General features: G+C 37.6%; 2 protein-coding genes across 3 annotated transcripts in view; one reads left to right on the top strand and one right to left on the bottom strand.

The window, feature by feature from the left end:
- The window catches only part of uggt2 (UDP-glucose glycoprotein glucosyltransferase 2), a 47,888-nt gene extending 38,760 nt beyond the window's left edge, over window positions 1-9,128 (bottom strand). For both annotated transcript variants that reach the window (XM_059342618.1, XM_059342619.1), the window contains exons 1-11: window positions 8,996-9,128; window positions 7,969-8,119; window positions 6,396-6,478; window positions 6,158-6,288; window positions 4,271-4,383; window positions 3,924-4,101; window positions 1,544-1,640; window positions 1,390-1,462; window positions 1,134-1,234; window positions 762-861; window positions 272-332 (exon numbers count right to left, since the gene is read on the bottom strand). In XM_059342618.1, the coding sequence (XP_059198601.1) occupies window positions 272-332; window positions 762-861; window positions 1,134-1,234; window positions 1,390-1,462; window positions 1,544-1,640; window positions 3,924-4,101; window positions 4,271-4,383; window positions 6,158-6,288; window positions 6,396-6,478; window positions 7,969-8,093 (1,062 nt within the window). In that variant the 5' untranslated portion in view covers window positions 8,094-8,119; window positions 8,996-9,128. The remainder of the gene's footprint in view (window positions 1-271; window positions 333-761; window positions 862-1,133; window positions 1,235-1,389; window positions 1,463-1,543; window positions 1,641-3,923; window positions 4,102-4,270; window positions 4,384-6,157; window positions 6,289-6,395; window positions 6,479-7,968; window positions 8,120-8,995) is intronic.
- A 4,252-nt stretch (window positions 9,129-13,380) lies between these two features.
- hs6st3b (heparan sulfate 6-O-sulfotransferase 3b) overlaps window positions 13,381-26,681 on the top strand; it is an 82,887-nt gene continuing 69,586 nt past the window's right edge. The window contains exon 1 of the mRNA XM_059343304.1: window positions 13,381-14,687. Coding sequence (XP_059199287.1) covers window positions 14,143-14,687 — 545 coding nt within the window. The 5' untranslated portion in view covers window positions 13,381-14,142. The remainder of the gene's footprint in view (window positions 14,688-26,681) is intronic.

Genomic DNA, 26,681 nt, shown 5'->3' with positions numbered 1-26,681 from the left:
AAGTGTTAGGTGAATGCCAAAACCCCTAAATGAGCGATTATACATTTAATGTCCGATCTTTTGACGAGAAAAGATGCGCACAGAGACTTCAGCACTAAGTAGAAGGGATAAAGGGAGAGAAAATAAAACGTCACATTTCATGTTGTTATGGGATTTATTTTAGGTATAGATTAGAAACTCATTGTCTAACATAAAATGTGCAGTGGCTGAGGATGTTATCAAAGAAAACCTCCTGCACTATCATGTGGAAACTCTGCTTATTATATCGCACCTTTTGGTTCTCCTCAATTTCTTTTCTCATTTCCTGCTTTACGGCCACTCTTGTCAGTGATCTGTGGGAACAGTAAAACATGTACAGTCACCATCAGCTTTTACCACATCCCAAGCCGGCAGTAAAATGCCAGTTTTAATCTCCAAAAACCTGTGGGTCCTCAAGATGGGACGTTTTCAGTCAATTCCCTATAAACCCCCGCCCGACTCTGACTCAGCACTTTTTGGTGTTATTACAAGCCGTCTGAGCCAAAAAAAGCAAACATCAAAAAGCTGATTAGATCTCTGCATATAAAGCTGAACTAAATGTGAATAATGCCCAAACAAATAGGTTTATAAAAGACATATTTCATGTGCACTTTAATAACTGGTTGTTGTCTGGATTCACACGCTGTAACACACAGTGGGGCTCCTTAAAATATGGATTTTGGAGTGGCATCAATTGTGTTATCCAGTCAGCCAGAAAGAGAAAATAAGATAAATTTTCTGACCTGGCTTTGCTCGGAAAGTTCTGACTGAGGTCCCTCATGAGCTTCAAAGCATCAAACTTTGGCACGGACATGATTCTGGCAGCTGCCTGGACACTAAGATCTGTGGAGATGAAATAATGAATATGAATGTACATTATGTTTAAACAAAATAATACCGATACATGCAGGATAATCAAAGGGAATCAAATGTAATATACTGTGTTAAAATTATTACTTGTTAGTGAAACAGAAAATAAAAGCATCTCCAGCCACAAATAAAATCATTTGCAGCTACACGAAAGCCAAAACAACAAAATTACACATAGCAGGAATTATTGTATTACATTTTTTTTTACTCATAATCACTGAACCACTGAAATAGAAAATCAATACCTTGCATTTCCCACACTTTGAGAGGGATCATTTCACTGGTACTCTCAAGGAGATGTTTGCGAAGTTCTTGAAGTTGCTCCTGGAGTTCAGGGTGAGATTTTCTTAACAGAAGAAAAAAAGTAATTTAGAAATACAAATTCAAGGATTTCGTTTTATTTCTTTATCAGGTCACATAAAGCACAGGATAGCGACCGTCAGTAAAATAAAAGTAGAAAAATCATTACAGTGGATGACATGTTGCATTTTAAGAACTTACTTCAGTGTTCCGAAAACAAACCCTTGGACTTCATCATTACTGTCCTCCTCAGCGTTTACAACTGTCTTTGAATCTGCAAAGCATGATATTTGTGTTTCATTGCCTTGGACACAGCGAAGTCCAGCACAGAATGTTTGATAAGTCACAGACTGACCTTTTACTTTGGTGTCATCCACAGCTTTGTATTCAGTGCTTTTGATAGCCAGCTCAACACCATACCCAGATAAAAGCATCTTTTGAGGCTTTGGATCCTGCAGGCAGTGCAAAGCAGAGTAATGGCTTAAACGAAAAACATTGTAGAGTTTTGTTTACATGTACATTGCTGTAAACAGTACTGTCGCCTTTAGATGTACAAAATGTACAGCTTAAGTTATGTGGATATTCTAATAAGTGTGTTTAGGTGCCTTGAAACAGAATACAACACCCAGAGTGAATCACACAGAAAACTTTCAACATGGCATTGTGATAGGATGATAAGTTAATCAGATTTCTGGTCTGCTAGATATTGCCACAGTACGCTGTAAGTGCTGTTATTGTGAAACGGAAACGCCTTGAAGCAACCACAGCTTAACTGCACAGCGGTAGGCTGAATGCTGATGCCCGAAAAATTGTCTACACTCACAAGCTGCAGCAGCCACTACCAAGTTCCATAATGCCTCTGGAAACATCGTCAGCACATGATCTGCTTTTTGGGAAGTCCATGATATGGATCTCTGTGACTGAACAGCAGCACACATGACTAATATTACCATGTGCAATGCCAAGAATTCATTGGATTTAACATTTTGGTCACTGTTGAAAGATAGATTTTTAAGGGTTCTTTTGCACAAACAGATATCTCTATCTTGATTTACTTTCCTCAATATTTTTGTGCAGTCCAGGGAATACTGAATCAAAGTAATGTTGGGTTGTTTTACTAAGATATCTCAAACGTTTCTTATATTTTTTTTTATAGTGCATTTAGGGGGAATCATCAAATAGATGTTGGTGTGTGTATATATAGACACACACCACATACAACATACATAAAAATAAAATGACTTTCGGCATTTATTTAACTTTTCTTTTTACCTGGGGTTTCCTTAAATAAAAACACTAAAATCAACAACATAAGCGATAGAATTACATTACAATTACATTTTACAATAGAAATCTGCAATTTACAATAGAAATCTGCATTATTATTACAACAACTATGTACCAGATAATGAATAAACAACACCCAAATAACTTAAAAAACCTTGCAAAAGAAGTCTATTGTAGACCAACTACAACATTAGATCTGTTAAAAGTCATTTACTTTGTTCTGATGCTCATTCATTCAGCTTAGGTGGTGCTCAAAACAGCAAGTACCCTTGAGCAAGATACTGAACCCTAAATTGCTCCTGATGCGGCGTTCATCATCGGTGTGTGAATGAATTCCCAATGGTGGCAGGTGGCACCAGGGTGCCCTGGTAGCCTCGGCCACCAGAATGAATGAATGAATGAATGGGTGAATGAGCGTAGTGGATTTTACCATTTATAATGGTAGGGAAAACTCTGAATTTGATCAATTGCAAAGCCCTTCTCTGAAAGCACAGGAAATGTGTTGGTCTATAAAGAACCATTTGCACAGCTTTGTAGAAAAAAGTAATTGTCTGGGCTTGTTTGGGCAAGGATTCTTCCAATTTAAAAAAGTGTCTGGCAGAGCCTTGACCTGAACCAGATCAAATACTTTTTGATTGAGTCAGGATACCGTTTTCAAATCAGACATCACTGGCAAACATCAGTGAGCCCATTACATTACATATTACATAGGGCTGTAATGTTCAGGTGTTCACATTCTTTTGGCCATGTATTGTATATCTATGCATGTTCGCCCATCTGTGTTTGATGTGTACATTTCCTGTTTACATGAAGTCAGTCAGTGAAAGTTAAAAATCAATAACACGTGTCAGTGGGAACAAGAAGCACACGGTCTCCCACGTAAAGCAGCAGATTTCACTGACATTCAACCTTGACACTGATGTCACTCAGACTGAAAGCGATGTCTCCTGCTTTCACCGGCACAATCAGAAGTCTTTCACACCCACACTCTGCTTTCCTTCAACACACATCTTAAAGAAATTCACCTTTTGCTCCATCAAAGGCATCTGTATCTGTTAGTTTTTGAGTTTTCAGTTAGATTTTGAGGAATCTACTAAAAGGAATGTCTCAGCCTTGTATCACTGCAATAAAGTCTTCATATGAAATAAAGATAAAACAATCGAGCTCTATGGCGCAGAGGAATACCCTATATTCGGCTTTGCCTGCACAGACTATACTTGTCAGTAGGATAGATTTATTGTTGATTTTTTAAATTGTCATGGGATTTGTTGAGGAAATATAGACTATCATCCTTTTAAAATCTAGTTTTTCTCTGTGAAAAACAAAATCTAAAAAGCAGATATAAAGATACGTTTTTCACTGAGACAAATGGGGAAACCACATTTATTAAAAAACATTTAATCAGTGGAACATAACTTTTAAAAGACTGCAAAAGCTTTGCTACTCACCGCTACAAAATGCCGCAGGACATATATAAGCGTGCCCTCTCCAGCCTTCTCTGCCAGCACCTTATGAAACGTGGCAAACTTCTTGGTTCCAATCTCAGCATAGAGGATAACAACGGGAACGTCTGTTTTATTGACCCCTGGATATGTGTGATCATTCTTGTATAAGTATGGTTTTGGCCTGCAAACATTTAAAAAAATATGTCAGAAATAAAATGATTCGTGTCAACAACATTTCAGTGTTCATTACAGGCAGGCAGTGAAAGCAACAAAACTGTAAAATTTTGTCTTGTTCTGCTAAACAGATTTAGCTTTTCCACTGAGGGGAAGACGGTGCCATTCTGTGTTACCTGCCTGCAGCTGCCTTCAGGAGCTTCTTGATGTCCTTGGTACTGCAGCTATGTTGACCATGGATGGAGACAAAGGCAGGGCAAGCCTCAGGCGGAGGCTCATCACTGGCTATCTGTTAAAGAGCGTGGAGGAGTGAAGGAATTTAATTTTCTGTAAGGCATTAGTGGCCACAACATTATGCTAACTCCGGCAGGATCTGATGAAGGCCCTCACAGGGCCAGAGATCCAGCAATCACCACAACTATCTACACTGATTAGCATAACACTTCATTTCAGCAACAAAATGAAAGAATTCATTCAAATGTTAAACACGTTTTCAAATTAGAGAACTTCATCAACCAGTGCATCAATGTCACCAAAATGAGATTCATCCGTATCTTTCCTGAAAGCATGACAATCAAAATGTCAAAGAATTTTTTACAGAGAGACCACTGGAATTGCAAGAGTCACACAGCATTAAAGTCAAAAAATATTCCACAGCCAATTAAGTAGTTTTAACTCATCTTGTCATATAAAGTTTTAAAAAATAATGTTTCACAGGTCTCTCAGTTTATGAATGTCATATGTTCCCCTTACTAACAGGAAGCACTTTACAGTAATATAAAACATAAAATACAAGAAGTTTAACTGTTATCATATTGTAGAGCATAGAGAAAAATCTCGAGACCACAAATTCACAGAAAAAAAATCCACTCTACAACCAAATAGTCCATCCAAACTCTTTTGTCTGTCTATCTTGCCACAGCATTTGACCAACCTCACATATAATATTTGTTGGAATCCGTGGGAAAAATGTTGGCCTCTGCTGCCATGCACTCACATAAAGCATCCATTGCAGGCTTTGCTTTCCTTTCTCTTACCTATCATCTCTGTCCACCTTTCTCTTACTGCACCACTATGAATTTTTACACCTCCTCCTCTGGCACGAGTACAATGTTGCTCCTGTCCAATGTGTGCCAGTTTCATTTTAAGGAATTATGGTGAAAACACTCCCCTGTAGTAAAAAATGTGTTTAAAACACGATGCTCGGTGACGATGTGACTATCTATATTTATAGCTTATATTTAGATTTATAATGTGGTTCATCTTGTTTTGTTTATGGATTGGATTATCTGGTGCTGACTATGCAAGGCTGTTTGACTTAATTCAAATTAATGTCACTTCTTTTGTCTTGATTAGCAATTTTATCTCATGGAGTTATGTTTACAAGAGATGCGTTACAGATCCTGCAGTATGCTTTAGGACTTAATTTAAGTTTCAAGACAAAAACAGGCTTTAGTCTTTTCGCTTGCATGAGGGTGTTTTCATAACTTGTTTCTAGGATTAATTATCTAATATCAATGAATGATGAATGATGTAGATGCTTAATGAGAAAGTCCAACTTCAAAAGAACTCCATCATTATTGGTAAAATGTCTTTTAAAAAGGTCACATTTTACAATGCTCTTTGTTAATAACAACAACAACCATGCTATCAGCGTCTGTGAGGCTGTACAATTCAATTCCACAACTTTTCTTTGAATTAACAGTTAATTGCAGCATGCTATCACAAATCATGTGTAATGAATGCATCTGACAAGAAAAAGAAACTCTAAGCTTAAAATATTGATATATGTTATCCTGCATGTCTTGTTTGAAATTTCACCAGAAAGTATGCATTTCCAGATTTTCACAGATCCTTTACATTCTGTGCTTCTGAAAAACAACTGGTAAGCCATCAAATACCTGACTGAGACTAACAGCCAAATGACAAAAACTCAAAACTCTGTGTTAACTGCAGGCTGTTTACACAGGACAGAAAGGAAAGGGCAAGAAACGTTGTAAAAACTTAAATAGCTCTATGTATGTATATATATAGCATGATATACTAGTTTGATCACAACATACCTGCTGGGATGCATGAACAGCTGGTGAGTATGAGCGCAGGGCCATAGAAAATCTGAGGAGATTCACTTGAAGATCTGTGAGAAACTGGCCAGCCTTCTTCAGGATCAAATTGTAGTATGAGCGCACAGACTCTGCAAAACACATCAACATTAGTAATTATGAATTATCTTTTGGGACGGAAGCACACCTGTCTAGGTGTTAAAGTATTTAAAATTGATTTTGGATTCAAACAACATACCTCCTTGCTTGTATACAGTGAGCTCCTTCACAGTGTCAACAAACTGCCAGAATTTCTCATTCCCATCTTCTCCAATAAACTCACTGCACAACAGAAAATGGCAGCATTAGTCAGCATTAGTCAGTAACCACAGTTTGTAGTAAAGTGCTCATTTTCTGACAGACCAACAGTTAAAGCTACAGACCACATAATCATTTTATATTTCCTGATAATAATTGTGCCCAACTTGTCTCCAGTCTCGGTTCCATAAAGTAATGTATCACACTGCATTACAGAGCTTACAAACATGAAGTAGGTTTTGATTACAGTTAGAATACACATGAGGGGAAAAAGCATATGTTGATGACCAAACCAGTTACAGTTACACCATAAAAATACATTCTAAGTGATTGTTATTTACAAAAAAATACTTAGGGCTGCTATTTCAGTCCATTATGAGTACAAGAGTTATGATCCACAAACAGGCACCTATTAACAAGGTTGTTGAGCCTTTAGGATGGAATCTGTGAATTCAGAAATAATTTTACCCCAATGAATAAATGTGTTTTTACAATCCATGGTTGCTCCCAGCCACTACTCTATAAGGCAACTAAAAAGAAAAAAGTTGAATGAGTAATTACTGTATTGCCAGGGTCGTGCTCCCCTCAAGGAAAATTACATTGAACAACTTGGAGGGAGTTACATTTAAAAAACGTTTATATGATTTTCATTTTATAGGCTGAATTCCAGAATGTGTTATACTCAATATATTCAGATTAGACTACTTTTAAGACAACGGAAAGAAAGAAATCAGTATCAAGGATCTAGTCCTGGCAGTGTGATGAGGCTTTTGAAAGAGCATTTAGACCTACATGCCAAGACTTCTTGTTTAAGGCTCCTGCAGGCTGTGACTATAATTAAAAGTTAAATCACACACTGCCAATGACCCCATGAAACCAACACATCCACTGCTCCAATTACAGATAATTTTGCAGGTTCTAATGCACCATTTTTTCTCCATGTATATACTATCTGTCATTGTAAACATAAATCCTACATGCTACACATACATTATATAGACACTTATGTATATATTGTACATAGTCATCCACTCCACTGTATAACCATTTTCTATTTATTTATTTGAACTATTTGTATTCTTTACAACCTACAGAACAACTGACTTATATGTCAATCAACATTTTATTTTTATGGTTGGTCATTGATGCATTTCATATATTTATAAAATGTTTATATGAACACCTAATTTTCACATACTCCATCTCTTCTTTACCTTGATATATCTGGCTGTATTGTACTTGTTCCTGGTATAGCTGTTATGCCAATATTGTTAGGCAAGCATGAGAGCATTGCACAAAACTTGAATCAGATTCCTTGTATATGTACTCAAATTTAGCCAAAAAGATAATTTTGACTTATTCTGACTTCTTACTATAGTGGCAGGTTCATTTTTCAAGGGGCTGGGGGTGTATTTGAGGGACTTGGACTCATGCCCTCAACATTAAAATCCTGGCTTCCGCCCTGTGTTGCAGATTTGCTTGAGTGCCAGACATGAATGTCCTGTGGTGAGTACCTTGTCTCCAGGAGGAAAGGCGTCATGCTCCACTTTGCTTTTAGACTAGCAGTGACGCCTTTGGGTGCGGATAAGACATGATGTATATTGAGCAGCAGCAGTGACAGCACAATAACGTTCCTCATGATCTCCACCGAGACGTTACATGAACCTATAGAAGCAGAAGGAAACACCAACGCTGTCAGTACAGTTTTCCTTTCAAGAAGTAGTCATGCTGTTAAAATAATCGCCTAAGTCATTTTTTGTCAAAAACATTTTTTTGCCTAAATCATCTCCTCATGACGCCGGCTACCTATAGAATCGCCTACATCACTTTAGTTTATCAGTGTTTTATTGTTGACACTACTATTGGTAACACGTTATGGGATGTGTCATGAACATCAATGACACTTTGAAGTAACATTAATGCTCATGATACTTGTCATGTCATGTTTCTGACAGGCCTGTGTCACTCTTATGTAGACACTTTCAAAATAAAGTGTTACCATATCTTGGTTAAGTCACAAAGGCATGTTTAAAAAATTGCCTAAGTCATTTATTTCTCTTAAGTTACATAATTTACACACAGTGTTATTACTATACCAATAGCCATCCTTTGTTACATCCTTTTTGAGTGAAATTATCAATAACCCTTATATGTTACACTTTTGGTGAAGTTTTTTGTTTCCTGCAAAACTTGAAAAAATGAGTTAGGTGATTATTTTAACAAGGTGACGAAGTGCCAGTCGGTGCCACGTAGTTGCTCCAAGTTATCAACTAACTAAACCACAACACTGGTGCACGTCGAGGACTATAAAAACCCTCAGAGATTAGGAGTACGACGTGGGATAAAAATACTAGCAATATGTTAAAATAAAGTATTAATAAGGGACGAGCAAAGAGGTCAGACAGAGCAGAATGAAGTTAACTTAGCTGTAGCAGAAACAGCCTTTCGGTTATTAAAACAGGTAGCGTGATTTAACGAACAAGGTCTTCGGTGAGCGCTTGCTACAAAAACATGTAACAGTGTACTTTAGAAATAGCTAACCTTTGGTCGCTGTGTTGCCAATAATATATCCCCTGCCCCGTTAGTGATGCTGACCGCTTCCATACAAAGCAACGGGCTTAAGCTTGGTATTTTGGGCAGCTAGCAACCAGAGCAGTTAGCAGCTAGTTGCCGGGGTAGCCACGTATTGTGGTGGCTCGCGCTGGCCGTTATTAGAGTCTGACGCAGCCGTTAAATAAATAATAAGTCATTGCGCATCGTTATTTTAAGCACATTTTTTTCACCTCATTCACACGTTCATAGTCAGTGGCAGTATTTATAAAGTTCTCAAAAACAGGTGGTAAATTTGTAATTTATTCCGGCACAGCGGTGGACAGCTAAAAGGTAGGGGCTTAAAGCTCAAACACTTTCCCACCAAACACTGAAGCACGTTACATCTGTACTGTACTTGATTTAATTGATTATTCAGATTTATGCCTTGATGAGAGTTTCATTCTTTTTTTTCTTTTTTTTTAGATTTTTAAAAGGCTTTCGACACAATCGAAGATAAATTAATATTCATGCTCTAGAAAAAAATGGTTTTGGTTCATACTTCAGCTGTGCCATCCGAACAATGTCTACAAATGGAAACTGTTGAATCAAATTGCATGCAGGTACTTCTCCTCGTTCCTTCCTTAAACACGGGGTCAGGCAGGGATGCCCCATACCTACTTACCTTTTTCTCCTATGTACGCGGCTACCCACCGACTCTATAAAGCTCAGTCCATTAAAATGTATCTCAATGGCAGGCAACGAAATTATCATCAGCCAACTGGCTGTTGATACGACCTTATTTTTTAAAAGATAGCTGTCACATACCTTCAGCCATTGATTTGATAAATACTTTCTCTATTGCTTCCGGACTTTGCTTGAACTTAAACAAGTGTGAATTGCTTGCTCTTAAATTATGTAATACATATTCCATATGTAATATACCTATAAAAGACTATTACTTACTTAGGTATTGTCATTACTAAAGATAAGGAAGACAGATGCGATTCAAACTTTAACTTTATTATCGATAAAACTCAGAAGAAATTGAATCAATGGCTGCAGAGAGATTTGTCATTGAGAGGCAGAATTTTGCTAACCTATGCTGAGTGACTTCCCCGTATGCTGCTTTATCTCTCGATGTTAATAAAAAGGACTCAAAGAATATTGATAAGATGCTATTTAACTTTGTATGGCAAAACAAAAACCATTACATTAAAAAATCAGTAATAAGGGTGGTCTTAACTTCTTAGACTTTCACACTCTAAATAATACATTCAGCATTAATTGGCTAAAATAATTCATTCAGAACCCCTCTTCAATTTGGAACTTCATACCAAACTTTATTTTCTCTAAATTAGGAGGCCTACATTTCCTTTTATTTTTTAATTACAGTATTGAAAAAATCCCCTTAAAATTATCCAACTTTCACAAACAGATTCTATAAGTCAACAGTTTCTTTCCTTGTCATTAATCTCCAAACATAATTTTACCCCGCATATATACTACATATGGAACAATAAAGACATTATATATAGAAACAAATCCTTATTTTACTACTATTGGTTTATTCACAATATAGTCTTAGTTCATCAGTTATGTAACTTCAACGGATCATTACTTACATATCAAGAATGTATCATAAAATATAGAATCCCAATTCCTATTAGCAAATTTAATATTGTCATAAATGGAATCCCTCTAGGTGCAATTATGTTATTTAAAAGTACATTAATACAAAATCCATCATTATTGCCCTTTGATCCAACCAAACCTGAAATCGGCCAAATTTGTTTATCCTCTACAAACAATAGTAACCGTAATATACGCTCTTTATTTCAGAAAGAAGTCGTATCAACTCCCTATGTAACAACCTGTTGGAATAACCTTATGAATAACCTTAACTGGAAAAAGATCTGGAATTTACCTGTTAGATATATAATTAATAATAAGGTTAAAGAAGTATATTTTAAGATAATTCACAGAATTTACCTATCTAAACTTTTTTTTACAATGATTTAAGAAACCCTGAAGATGTTTTTTCATTTATTTTGGTCTTGCCCTTTCTTAACTAAATTATGGGAAGATATTTGTAACCTGATTTCTTTTTCGATTGAACCTCATTTGTCCCTGTGCTTTGAACATATACTGTTTGGTTTCATTGACTTTCCTTTTGCAAAAGAAAAACAATACTATATCATCAATCTCATGATACAGTTAGCCAAATGGCATATCCATAAATGTTGTTACGTTAATCAAAAACCTCTCTTTCTTGTCTTTGAAAATTAAACCAAACTAAATATTAAGTCTATTAAGAAATCTACCAATATGAAAGCTATAAAAACTTTATGAATTTATCTACACTTTACAATGTTTTTGTATGAAAGCTTGCCTCTGTATTGTTGAAACACCCTGACGGCGTTTTGTTGGTGTATTGTTTTGTATTGCACCATGTTGCTTTAATAAAGTTTCAAAAAAATAAAAACGTTACATCTGTACTGAGTGAGTGTGTTTGTCAGTGTGAAACTGTGCAGCCACTCACAACAGTATGGAAGTATGCCCGAGTCTTGATGAAATATTTAATCATTATATTGTTGCATTATTTATATGACGAGCTAATGTTAGGATGTATCACCATTATACAGTATGTGTAGCACTCATAACTTGCAGTGTTATAAGTTAAGAGCCAGCAGTTTCCTCCCTGGAAGCTATAAGCACTAACACTTCAAGACATATAAATGTATTAACCATTTTTTAGGGGATGAAAAAGGGGACTGAAAAATAAGTCATCATGTAGAGCCTATTTTGTATCAAATTGTTTTGTCTTCATCATTCTGAAACTATAACATAACTAGTGTCCAATTTCTGATGGTACTATTTTTAAGTAACATAACATTATGAGGGGTAGGAATTTAGTTGTGGTATTTTGTATCTAATTGTTCTCCAGCTGTCTTCATCATTCTTGAACTATAACATAACCAGTGTCCATCCTGACTAATTTTCACTCTTTCACCTGAAAAAGAAGCAACAATTTTCTGATGGCACCTTTTTTTTAGATGCATAACATCACAAGGGTAGGAATTTGGTGAAAAAAGTATTAGCCTTTTAAGGGATGGAATAAGGGAATCTGATTATTTACAAGGAAAATAAGTCATGACGTAGAGTCTACATCCTATTTTTTTAATCAAATTGTTTTCCATTTGTCTTCATTATTCTGGATCTATAATGTGTTCAGGTTGACTAATATTCACTCACCTGAAAAAGAAGCAACAGTTTTCTGATGGTACTATTTTTAAGTTACATAACATCGTGAGGGTAGGGATTTGGTATTAAGAGCATTAGCCTAACAGTATTGAAACCTATTATGAATAGAGTAAACAGAATTAATGTTAAGCTGACAGATCTGCTACATTTAAATCCAAGTCATAATCTTACCAACTTTTGCTCAATTGGTTCGTCTGTCTAATCATAGAGACTGATCATTATAATCAACAACAACAATGTGTCATAATAGTTGATATGGATTTTAAAAAATTGTAGTTGTCAGAACATTGACGACATGTAGCAGTTAGCTCTATTTTGTGATGTAGGTGGGGGAAAAAACTCTAAATCATTGCACTAGAGACATCATGATTTACAATCTTTATGTGGTCAAAAATGCTGGATCCTACTTTTTCTAAAATTAAACAACTCCATAGCACCACAGGCACCACAGACCCTCCCCGCCGGATAAACACTCAATTTTTTGGGATTTCATGCTCCCACCTTGTGAAGCAGGCTCATCAGATAACACTGAAAATGTCCTTGTGTGTAAAATAGGTGAAGTACTCCTTATACTTAGTTCTGATATCACTATGCAAGTCCATTTATATCTTTCTTCATTGCATATAAGTTTCATGTTTTGGCATTTTTCCAGCTGGCCATTAATGACAAGAAATTACTGATCAATCAATTAAAGAATAACTGAACTCTACATAGATAGATAGATAGATAGATAGATAGATGATAGGTAGATAGATAGATAGATAGATAGATAGATAGATAGATAGATAGATAGATAGATAGATAGATAGATAGATTTGTTATTTTACTATATTTTTATTTTACATCATTATTAATTAACAATTCACATATCTTGAGTCAATTGAGATAATTTTAATACACTCAACTTAACTTTCCTCTGTAAAGGCAATGCACCAATATTTTATGGTTTCACTGGATGTGTAATATAACCATTATTGCTGCAGAGAAAGCAGCTGTTTCACTTTTAATTGGCTCTCCTAACAGCACTGTCTTTTGAGCAGATATTAGGCATTTAATTGGGCTATTAAAAAGGCTATAGCCTATCCTTATTCAGGCAACTAGCTGTAAGCACAGGGACAGTGCTTTGTCTTTAATCATCAAAGGTCACACTCGGATGAATGCGCTTCAAAAAAAGTTCCAGCGGATTTGATGTTTATACGTGGTTAAATCTCCATGTTGTCAGTGTCCGTGTGGGCTTCTGGCTTTGCTCTGTGTTAAACAAGATTATGGGATGGACGGGATGGGATGTAGAGCTCTCCCAGCCCAACCACGACGCGAGCATAACGCATATTTGTCGGCTCGGATGCAGCAGCATCCTCTCAAAAGCATTGCTTCAGCACAGTCAGTCAGACCGCCCAACCCGCCGAGGATGCTGTAGGATGCTGCCGGAGGATCCAGCCCGACAGTCCAAGCCAATTCTGCTGAAGTAAGTCCATCACCGAAATGAACCACGCTGCGATTTAGACAGGGATCAGCACGCGGAAACAGAATAAAGAAGGCAGAAAACTAAAAACTCTCATCAGCTGCATCATTTTGAACTTGTGCTACGGGAGTATGGGAGTCGTCGGCACGGATGCAGCTCCACAGCGGCTTTAGAAGTTGGACAGGCAGAAATTTGAATGCCATGACTCTTGACTTTGGACAAGATTTCCAGCGCAGTGCAGACGGCGTGCAGTATTTTAAGAACCAAAAGGTGGACTTTCACATTACCGGAGGGTGTCATCTGATCAACATGTGGCACCTAAATAATAGGCACCTTTAGTCTTTATGAGGCATGGAGCATTATTGATCCCCGAAGAGCCCATGGGTGCTACTTATTATTCACAGTAATGGAATGAAGACACTATCTTGATATAATGGATGATAGATCCAGTAAGCTCATCTTGGTTCCTATTTTAGCTGTCCTTTTTGTTATGATAGGTTACCAGTACATATGTCCCGCTGGCAGCAATTCGTGCCACTTTAAGGCTGGGGAGAAATTAAGGGGGGTAAGCCTACTTTCCAGCCCGTACCAGGACAGCGATGATTTCTACAGAGATCAAGACCTGGAGGATGACAGCCCTCCTAAACTACCGTCAAAATTCAACTTCACCGAGAGAGACCTTGACAGACACGTGGAGTTCAACATCAAAGGGGACGACGTGATAGTGTTTTTGCACATCCAGAAAACCGGAGGAACCACTTTCGGGAGACACTTGGTGAGGAATATTCGCTTGGAGCAGCCGTGCGACTGCAAGCCAGGACAGAAGAAATGCACATGTCACCGGCCAGGGAAAGAGGAGTCCTGGCTCTTCTCCCGGTTCTCTACCGGCTGGAGCTGCGGACTGCATGCTGACTGGACCGAACTAACGAACTGTGTGCCTGTCATTATGGATAAGAAGGAGGCCCAGAGGAATAAAAGGTATTATTCCCCTGTGTGTGTGTGTGTGTGTGTGTGTGTGTGTGTGTGTGTGTGTGTGCACGAAGGTATGCAGAAACAATCTCTGTGCCCCCTCTGTGTACAAGCAGGCATGCAATGCAAGACACACCCACTGGAGCCCCATAACAAATTAAAAAGTTTAATTTTGTCCTGGCGTTAATTTGCATGACAAACTGTAGCAGTGATGGATGGGATGGTGTTCCCACTGGAGTGATGTAGTGTAGTTTAGTGTCAGGAAGTCAGGGACAATAACTACACTGATTGTAAAAAGCCAAATAATTACAACCAATCACTCAGCAGTTTAACACACTTGTAGTGGGTGGATGTGTAACCACAAGTGTGTTAGACATGGGGATAATTTAATGGAATAACTGCTGTAACAACATTTAAAAGTCTTGTACTCTGCTTGACCTTCAGATATAAATCATCTGTGTTTGTCCTTTTGTGTTCACATCAGTCCTTCACAATGAACTTGTTCCTGCCCAGCTGTGCCACTGTCATTATTTCGCCAATTTGTGCCATTAACCAATTGTACCAAAGCATTCACAGAACTCTCCTTTCAAAGCAGAAGTGATCTTGTTTGAGAGCCTGTAGTCCAAATGTTCTGGCACCGTGTGGTGATTTCATTGTCCCTGGGTCAGAGCTCCAATTGCACCAATTGAAAAATCCACAAAGCTTTTTGATAGAACACATGCTGAAGTCATACGGTAAAGTAACTGGGTTATTACTTTTTGTTGTTGTTGTTGTTGTTGTTGTTGTTGTTCTCATCCCTATGAATGAGGGCCTCCTTCTCTGTGGATTTGGCTGTCCAAAGTTGGGGTGTGTTAAGACTTCCTCCTGTCGGTCGGTTAGTTGACTAATTTATCTTTTTTGGTCATGGTGAATTAAGATTTCTTCAGTCTATTAGTCATGCTTTTATGATTTTTAATTTCAAGTAAATGTATGAGCATCTCTGGTAAACATAAGATTTAAAGTGGTGCTTTTGCTTAATGTTTGCATGGAAAAACTTTACAGTTTTACAGTTCTGACAAAATCACAAGAGAGTCAGGCAATAAGTCAGGTACAGCCCTATGGTGTCGGATTCAAATGTGACCCTCCAGTAACAGGTTTGGTGATGTCAGCCAAATTGACGTATGATGAGGTTCACAGTGAAACATCACACTGGACGATGACATCATCTTTAAGGAGGGATGTTTGGCAGTTATCTTATGGGTTACTCCTATTAGGAAATCATATTTTTAACTGATCCCTCTGTTACTATGTGTTCAAATTCAGAATTTATATCAATTCATGAATACTGAGGCATCTTACTCCCTGTACACTCTCGCTGCATATTTGTATGGGCCTGAGGATGAGGTCTCTGAAGTTCAAATTAGTTTCAACAAATTCTCTTTTACTTTGGATTTGCAACTTGAATCTTGATTTTGGTGAGAAAGTGACAGGAAAATGTGGAAACAACACGGATGCTTCAAAATGTGTTATATGTGTTTAAGTTTCTCAGATATTCAAAGCTGTTGTTCTGACTAAAGGGGGCATTCACGCACATGTTGCATGACACAAAATCTTTACATTTGATGGCATCTTATCCCTGTACTGAGTTCAAATCAATCCCAAGATGTTTGGTTTAGATGCACAGAAGTTATTGAGAGAAAAAGCAAAGCAGAGCCAGATAATTTGATATGCATTATCTCGCCAATATTTTCTCTTGTAATTGCAGTAGAAAAGACATTTGCAATTGCTTGTACTAATGTGATAGAGATGCAGTACAATTACTAAAGGGGGCCGCATTGTAATGAACTAGTCACTGCATGAGCAATGTGTCTGTGTGTGAGAGTGTGTGTTTCAATGCAGTTAGTGTTTCTGGAGTCACTGATTCTTTAAATTGCATTACAGTTTAGGATATTCATTAAAATAGGACATTAAAAGTCTATTTGTCAGTTATACCCAAAGATAATTCCCCATGTAGAAAAAAGCAACAGACAAACGTCTTGCTACATAAGCACACAAGAATTCCCTTCTCTGTTTTGAAAAATACAATCTAACACTGAAGTACATGAGCACATGATTTATTTCTGCTGTGCCAAGTGTTTCCTTTACTCAGGAAAGTGCTCACTGGATGCGACAGCTCTTCATTTCACAGCTGCAGCATCTATTCTGCACTTACTAGTCCTCCCATCTCTTGTTCTTTAGCGGGCTCCTGCAGCATCTATTCTGAGATAATTCTGCCGCGACCAAGACTGTTGGCAGACACACTACGTTAGCCCCCCCTCGCTAACCCGCCACTGCACACGGCACATTCACTAAGTGAGATGGCTAATAGTATTATGCAGATTTCATCTTCAGAATCATTTTGCGTGTGAGCAATGCTTTAATTAAAATATCTTAAATGGTAGAAGGTCAAAGTAAAAAAGCACCCTTGTACAGTAAAATGCATAATTTGTAATAAATAATCCACTTGTTACAAAAATCATAACCACCTAAGGGTGCAATGGGGAATACCAATCGTACATCACTGCCAAATTCAGATGGCATACCCTTGTTTTGCGGTTGAGAGCCTCTCAGATTGAGTGGCTGTCTTTCCGCAGTCCCAGGCATTCACCTTGCCAGCTCTTGAGATGGCAGTAAGGGAGGGGGGGGGGGGTGAGGTGGGCGGCGATGGCACTGCCTGCGTGGCATTGTATGGCCTTTTCAGCCGAGCAGGGCGCTCAGCACGGTGAGCCAGCCGTGCGGCCCAGGAAAGGTCAGGCGTGTCAGACTGGATCAGTGTGCGTGTCCTGCGGCGTGGCTCCTCTGGAGTGTGCTGTCAGTCAGGGGAGAAGTGGAGCGGGTGAGCCTGCTTCTCTTCAGGAGCTTTTTGGAGAAACATACCTCTAAGTGCTGTCCTCTTAAGTTGCTTTGTGGAGAACGTCATGGCATTACCCTCATCTGCTGCATGAAGATGGCTTATTGAGCAGGTTGTTTTCCTCTCAGGCGATTTCCAAGCAGAGCTGCAGGAATTATTATTTCTGATTGTTGCATGTTCATTAGCTCAGGTTTGCTCAGGTAGAAATATTCAGTGCGACACCGGGTCACAAAACAAAGAGCTCATTTTCAAAATGTACTTGCATAAAGCGTCGACTGAGTGAATTGTGTCTTAAGAATTGTTTTGCATGTGTAGAATAAGGTCACAGATCAGTATCAGAGGGATATTTGATGTTGCTTTCCATTGAAATGGGAATGAGCTTATTTTTCACTCACTTCAATATTAGTTTCTGTCCCGGTGCAGTCAGAATTTCTGTCTCTGAGATTAAAAAAACAACAACAGCTTCATTGTTACAGCTGCAGGTCTGAGGTGAGGAAATTTGATTATCAAGCATACAGCCTGAAGTCCCTATAGTGGAGCATACATTATACGCCTTGAATAAAGCAGCATGTGCTAAATTTACTGCTGTCCATTTATAAGTATGTACAGTGTATTATAATTGTACTTTAATTATTATTATTATTTTATATCACAGACTGTTTTCATATGAGCAAACACGTATTTTAGATGTACCATGCAGATAAGAAATTATTGAATATATCAAGGTAACAGTTTGACACTGCAACACTTTTAAAAAATCATATCAGCACATCTAATTATTACGACAAAAAAAGCATTTATGATGTTATTCTGCAACAGAGGAGCCACTTGAAGCTTTTGTCACACATCAAAGAAGCTGAGAAAAGCATCTTCCATGTAAGCACAAGGTCGCTCAGCCAGAACACAACAGCATTTGTGAATATGCATCGTCATTCATACAACAGAAGGAGAGAATGCTTCTTCAGCAGACTATTTTAAACAACATGTGCCCAGGGTGTGAGCTTGGCTTGTTTTGAAGTTAAAATCAGGAGAAGACAAACAATTTACTGCTGATCCTACCTGAGATTCTCATTTATCCCACAGTCCTTACAGCTTATATTTTTTAATGCTCTTGATACTGGATGTTTTGTCTATAGGCAATATTGAATGGATAGTTCAGATCTTTTGAAGTGAAGTTGTTAATGGTACATATCTATAGGCAGTTTATTACCGACAGTAGAATGCAATTGGCACGTCTCCACTTTGGAGTAGCAGAAAGGAGTATGGCCATGAAAGCTCAGCTTAAATGAATAGAATTAATCAGGGTTTCCCTTTGTGTAATGTAATTTTCGTGTTGACAATGCCAGAATCTCTAACAGTACGTGTCTATAGAAGCTGGACAAGACAACATTTGCTGGCTGAGTTTTTCAGCTCACAAAATGACTAAATGTGGTATCATGGGGACTTTAAACGGCCAGCCTTTGAATTATTATTGAACTGATTTGAACGTGTTCCTATCATTCCTATCTCTATCTTTCACTGATTTTCAGAAATGTTGCAATCTGCAGTGTCCCATTTTGGTGGAGCATACTGTATACAGTATTATGCAGATTTTGTTTGAGTTCAAGAACAATCCAGAGCCTGCCAATTACTCATGAGTGTGCATTTCATATTTATTAGTTATTTAAAGTCTAGTTATTAGACTAGACTAGTTTACCTCTAGAAGCTATGAGCTTGTTTCTGTTTGTTAGTCTGGCTTTGTTAATTATGAGATATCTCAAAATACTACCAAACAGATTTAAGTGAAACTGAGTGAGGTCATAGGCCAAGGAAAACTGATTCGGTGTGAATAGGGGCAACCATAAGCCTTGAACCAAAATTAGTTTTTGGCTCTCTGTATTTCTTTATAATTCTCAGTTCAATTCAACTTGTTTATTCCCTGAGCAATTGTGCTCAACAGTCTATCATCCAGGTCAACAAATACACATAATACACACAATCAAATGCTTTTTGCTACGGGTGAAGCTCTGGTACATTAATAAGCATACAACCTGATATCTATACAGGCTGCTCCCATTTCAGCCTGGACAGTGTGTGTGTGCATACCTCTAGTTTTTCTAGTTTCAAGCAAGGCAATCATCTTTGTTTCTGAGCCTTCAGCTCTATTCACGAACATCTTACCACCATGTGTTGTTAGAAATTAAAGTTGAGTTTGAAAATACAAACAAAATAGACTTCAAACCACGAAGATGTGCCAGCCAACACTGACTTAACAGCTAATTTGCTAATATGCTGTGTCCCCAGGAGTCCTCATTTCTTGTCACATCCATTACCAATTTAGCAGTTAAGTGAATTTATGATCTTTTATTCATTTATTTTACTTCAAAAGACCATTGAGGATGAGTTCTCATTTACAGTAGTGTTGAGATATAAAACAATGCCTGCATGTAACAGAAAAAACATCATTTTATAGCTAAAAATTTAATTACAGGGTGATAAGAAGACAATGAAACGTAGTGGCAAATACAATAAATAAATAAAAGAAAATTATATTATAGTGAAAGAAAATTACAAGCAAATAAATATTTTTTTATTTGAATAACCACAAACCACAAACATTCAGACCAATAAATGAATAATAAAATGAATATATGACCATATATTAATATACAAGTTTTTAAAGTCTTGGACAGTATGTACAGCTTTATTCCTGTTTAATTTTATGTTAGATCTTCTCCTTTTAACTGTGGCCTCATGGTAATTTTATGCATATGCTGATTTTGCAGTTTTTATCAATTATAAAATCTTCATTAGCGGCTTTCTTGTCGCTTATGCATAATGAATGCTCAGTTCAGAAGTACAAAGAGACCAAAGCCAAAACACGAGTACAGTACGAAGGCTCCTCGATACGCTCCTTTGATGAAGCACAGAGAGAGAGCGAGTTGTGCCCATGTAGCAATGACAAAAGGCCGTCCTCTGCTGTGATTCTGGATAATGATGCGTGGATCACTGTGTCCTCGAGGTTTTTATGTCACATGCACTGTAAAGCTGGCTTGAAAGTTGTGTATACAGAACAAAACATTAACAACTACTGTACTTTGATTTTCGATGGTTACTTTTTTGTGAATTATTTGCTTTGTTAATGATCTCAGCAACTAAAGGATGCTCTTTTAATTGCTTTGATAAAAGCAGTTTTGTGTCTTATGTGCATTATGGCCTGATGTGGTTATGTTCTAGTGCAGGGGTCTCAAAATCAAATTACCTGGGGGCCGCTGGAGGCAGTATCAAAATGACCAAAAAAAGACACAAAATTACTAAAAAAATTAAAAAAAGACACAACATGACAGAAATAAACTAAGTTACTTAAAAAAAAAGACACAAAATGACAAAAAAAAAGACACAAAATGACCCCAAAAAAGACACAAAATAAAAAAGACACAAAATTACAACAACAAAAAAAGACACAAAATTACATTACATAACATTTCCACTTCTTCCGGTAACAACAACACGGCAGATAATAAACAGTCCGGTAGCAGCTACCTTTCTTTTTGTTAACGTCGTCATAGAAACAAGTGAAACAAAGCTCCAGCTTGGACAACATGGTAAAGTGCCATTCATATAAAAATCACATTAAACTTTCATATCAAGGTGAGGGCCACAAAATATCGTCATGAGGGCCACAATTGGCCCGCGGGCCACAAGTTTGACACCCATGTTCTATTGTGTTGTAGTTCCCCAATAATATACTCTAGTTGGAATAATACCCAATAAATGATGCAAAACTCATAAAGCTCACTCCCAGTTAGTTTTTCCACTAGTCATAAAAAATATTATGTTCACTTTCCTTTAGTTTCGACAACAGTCCAAGAGGAGCAGTAATACACTGTTATTACCTACATGGCACACCAATGACATGCCCTAATCCTTTGCTGAATAACACCCCACATCATATTTTATTCATAATAAGTGATGCAGAGAGGGCTGCAATTACTGCGTGGTCGTTACCACTTACAGCTTGGCTCACTGAACCATGCATGTCTCACTCTATCTCTACTACCTGCGCATGACATCCAGCAATGTTGGGCATCTCCATGAATCAGCATGTGGGAGGGAGTCGTTAGCTGCACGACCTAAATGAACTTGAACTTGCATACAGCGGTTTGTGTTTTGCATTTTTGCCAACACGGATGTACATTCTTGCTTTTATTATTCAATATGTGGGCACTTTCTCAGTCAGGTATTGTGTTTCAGTCTATCATAGTTGAGGTCATTGATGGAAATAGCAGTTGAGGAAAAAATCTGTCAACAAGCATGCTCATCAGATGGAGTTTGTACAGTTATAGCAGGGATGGGCAACTGGAGGCCCGGGGGACCGCATACGGCCCGCACCCTCACTTGAAGTGGCCCTCAGTACAACTACATGCATTTGAGCATGAAATCTTAAAAGTGCAGTGTAAACATGCACAAAACTACAGTAAGAAATCACAGTAAGTGGTTATTTTTTATTTGCTTCAAACCTTTTGTTTTCCTATTTATACTGTTATACATGCATTTGGGCATGAAATATGTTAAGTTACTGCACTGTAAACACATTTAAAATTGCAGTTTCATCATATCTGGTAAAGTGCACGGCCCTATATGTGACCCTGTGGTAGTGTCCATGAAAAATTGGGGCCCCCTCCAGCATTTAAGTTGCCCATCCCTGAATTATGGTATAGAACTGTGGAATTTTTTTTTTTTTATCACGACAATATATTAAATTTCAGTGTGCAATGTCAAAGGTGTGTCCCATAGTGAAGAATCTACCTGGAATTATCACCTGAGTGTGCTGTTGCTCTCAGCTTTATAGAAATCTATTCATAGCTTTACTGTTTTAGAATCTCTTCGCCGTCATAGTGTCGTTCTCGGCCACAACAGGTAGCTGTTTCGAAATGGCTAAATACCCAGATATTCTCCTACCACCAAAAACGGAGTTAAAAAAAAGTGAAAATGTTGCTCTGTAATGGTTGGATGTGTAAATGAGCAACTGTTTCATAACCTCTAATGCTGTGTTCACACAAAGACAAAGACATTTTTTCGTGTGACATATAAAAAGCTGTGAAAAGATTTGTATAGATGCGGGATTCACGTAATTTGACATGCAAATGATGTGCTGATGTGTAAAATTTTCAAGTTTACATTTTTTAACTTGAGCATAGCTTCGCCATGACCGATCCAGACTCCATTCAGAAAGCCAGCATTTTAATAATTGTTTGCTTGTCCTCTTATAGTAGTTATTTCATCATACTTTTGATCAGTTTATTGCTATTAAATCACAGCAAAAACAGATCCTGGAGTAGGTGAGGAAATTCACTGAGCTGTGTATTACTCTGGATCTTATGAACTCGGGTTTGTGGACATATCTGAGACTTTAATAACTAGAACAAAGCTGAAATAGTGGGTATTTCGGCCACAGTTGATGATGGAAAGAAATGGTGGTCCAGAGGTCAAACTTCGGTCTGAGCGTACCATCACGCCATATAAAATTGAATGATGTTATCCACAACTTGTTTCTGCTGCCCACAAATGGCCACAAAATTAGATGAGATATTGCAGGTTTAAGGAATAGAAGTATCTAACATATGGTATATGACTCACCACAGACATGCTTGAAACTTCAATTAAAGACAGAAATGCCAGCGAATTAATGAATCGTCTTGCTGTCCTTTATGGACTCGTACTTTTCTTCTGTGTACTCTAAAGCCTCTCTCTGAGTGAAAGAGAGAAAGACCTCCATGATACACAGTAAAGCAGCAGTGTAATGGATGCCCTCCAGACACAGATGAACTCGAAGGAGGAAAGTTGAGCAGATTTACAGTTCTGGTCGTATCTTTAGATGTAGGAGGCAAAGTGCTCATCACAATGATGGGATGTTTATTATGTGTGGAGGTGTGGGTGCCCTTGCAGGCCTTGGACTTCCAGGGCGCGGAGATTGCTTTTCATGTGTCATTAATTCAAGTCGTCATTGCTGGCAGGCCTGAGCAGTAATCCAGTTGGTTTGATAATTAAGTGTTACCTCGACAGAGAGTGCAACAGCATATGTCATGCACTTGTTCACCATCAGGAGATAGAAAATGAAAATGGTCATGGAAGTCGTGAAATGTGATTCAAATTAGACTATGCAGAAGGAAATGTGGAATGGCTTTTTTATAATAATGACTTTTAACAGTTCCCTTATGGGAAGAGTTAACATGGGAACATTTTCAAGTAAAGCCTAAATAGCAACCAGAATTTCCCCCCAAAAATTGCACAGTACAGTTACTGATGCTGGTGGTCATCATGCATTACTGATAAAAATAATAATAATAATAATATTTCTGCAGGAGAGAGGTAAGCCTTTACTCAACCAGTTCAGATTATAATGATTATAATTACTATTATAATGAGTAATAATGATTGATACTAGTAACCTTTTTTCACCAAAATTAGTGCAATAAATTTAGCTAAAAAATATGAGTTAGATTATTTTCTCATAGTCAGTAGAATAGTATGCTTTCCTCCTGTTTTTTTGTTTTTTTTTCTGGTGTGTCATATTAACTATCACAGTCCTGTCTTACTACTTACCAGACTCTGTAAACATTTTGCTTTATTTAACAGACCCGGATTCCCTTAATCATAACATTTCACTTTGTATGAATCCCTAAAGTGTTTCTTTTCATTCTGGCAGATGTTTAACTTTAATAGCTCTTTAGTGAACTAAATTAAATAAACTAAAGTAAGCTGTGTTACATCACTGTTTGACATCCCGAAACACCAGCAGTCAGCACGTCCACACAATTTTATGTGATTTCATTAAATCAGAGTTCTGCTTGACGAATTAACAGAGTGAATTATGAAAAGTCTGTTTGATAAGTTCATTTACATTCTGAGTGACTGATGGCAAATATAGTCTTAAAGAGTCTCCTACAGTTGGAGGAAAAACCTTTGTTAACATAGTGTTGAATTTAACTGCTGAGCTTGCTGGTAAACATCTACGATAATTTACAACTCACTCATTCAACAAACAGGATTTAACATATTTCTGTAAAGTAATTGAACCCCATGTTTGAGATTATGCGACAAAGTGGAACCTATGAGTTAAAATAATCTTAAAATCTCTAGTCTTCTCTGTAATTCTTATTTTATCACACAATGCTTATCTTAGCACAGATACTGTATGCTGTACTTTGCATGACTGTGTACCCAGTTTTCAGAAGTTTTTAATCACTTTTAGGAAGATTATATTTTTTTTGCCACGTGATGTCGCTTCTATTGGAAAGGGGATTAGTGTCCCAGTTCTATGCAGAAATCTGCTGCTTGATACATGATGCACCAAACAGGGAGGCAGGAGTTGTCTTATTGTTCAGCGCATATTGATGAAATAACTGTGCCCTTATAGACCACTGCAATATCACTATTTGGAGAAAGTGGAAAGCTAAGCTTGTATTTGGGTTGTTATGGATATTTGTCATTGTTCATTTGGCTTGGAAGTGTTAGAGATGTAGTATGGATGGAGCTTAGCGTCTTTCTCTAAAAGCCACTCTAGGTAATGAAAGCCACACGGCTTGCCAGAGCAGGCTTGCAGCTTCTCCGATGCTGCTGTCAAATATCTGCTGGTCCGGCAAATATGAATCTCCAATTGTCTGATTCAGCTCTTATAGTGTGATTAAATGGTGGCATTTGGTTGAGTGGCTGGCAAGGACCCTCGTGTCACAATGTTCTGGATGCCGGTTTGTAAGACTTGGGTAGACTTAGATCCTCCTGTGGTTAGAAATGTTGAATCACTGCAATGGGGCAGTTTTTCTTTTTTTTTATGGCACAATTTCCTCAGTGAAAGAAGTGACACTGAAGACTGTGATGTTGAAATTAGGTCCTTGAATTAATCAAAGTAATTAATTGCAGTTAGTAAATTGGGTCAGATACGTTTTTTTCCTATTTTTATCCATGCCATCACTTACACGGTCACCCATAAAGTTTTTGTTATCAGACACAATTCTCTGTTAATTGCGGTTTCATTTTCATTGTGATGTGCTTAGAAGAGACTGATTAGTAACAGTTTACACACTATACATCTGTCAATAATTATTCACATTGTCACAATCACTTCATTGAAAGAGGTAAAAAAAACATTTTATTCCAACTTAATGTGTATTAGGCTGTTAGAAAAAACATATTGTGTGATATGATTTTTCATATTTGAAAATATTATATATTTCGCTGTGTTTGTGCAAATGGCAGAGATGATTATTGTTGTGACTACTCGCTACTTCGCCCGCTTTTAAAAATGGCGCGTGTTTTTGTGCCGTTGAGTACTACGTCACATCCTGCTTAGCGTTCTATCCAATCAGCAACCAGGCTTTTTTCAGAGGAGAAAATGGCCCTTTGACAGAGCCAAAAAACAGCCGCTAGGGCCGGCTCACATTCAATTTAAGGGCGTTACGGTGAGTGAGACCCGTCTCATTCCGGGTATTCGACTATAGTGGAAACGCACCTGAAGTTGTCCACTTTTTGCAAGCAGTGCAGAACTTAGTATTATTCGTATTTAACCTTGCCCTGGACCCTTACCACTGGTTTGAAAATCTGATGAACAGATGTAGATATATTTGTTGTATAGCTTCTTATCGTTGAAAACACATGGTATCGGAGAATACAAAGTTGATATTTTTGACAACCATAGTATCAGATAACTAGTGCTATGGTGTTGGATGTTACAGCAACAGTGATAAATGCAGATGCAGTTCCCACTGTAGTGATTGCACAACAAAAATACTTTTTATCTTCGATTTTATGCATTTTGTGTTCTTTATACACTGACAGTTTAACTTCAAATTAGATTTAAAAAATCTCCTGGCTTACATCATAGTAATATATTGTCATATATTGATGTATCATAACCCCTGTATCATGATACTGCCGGATGCTTGCCAATACACAGCCCTATCCCATATGTTTAGTTCCTTGCTCTGATTCTGAAGCGTGTGCCTTTGTGAACTCTCAGATCCCAGATGTGCCGTCGTGGAGCTGAACCCCTATTGCAGTCAGCTTTTGATCAGCCGGGGATCACACCCCAGACTGAAGTAAAAAAGGAAGAGAAGCAAAGCACCTCACACTGATTTAGTTAAATGTAGTCATCA

This window comes from Centropristis striata, chromosome 10 (assembly GCF_030273125.1).
Source record: "Centropristis striata isolate RG_2023a ecotype Rhode Island chromosome 10, C.striata_1.0, whole genome shotgun sequence".
In the NCBI taxonomy this organism is placed as follows: Eukaryota; Metazoa; Chordata; class Actinopteri; order Perciformes; family Serranidae; genus Centropristis; species Centropristis striata.
This window is presented reverse-complemented; position numbering and strand designations above follow the sequence as displayed.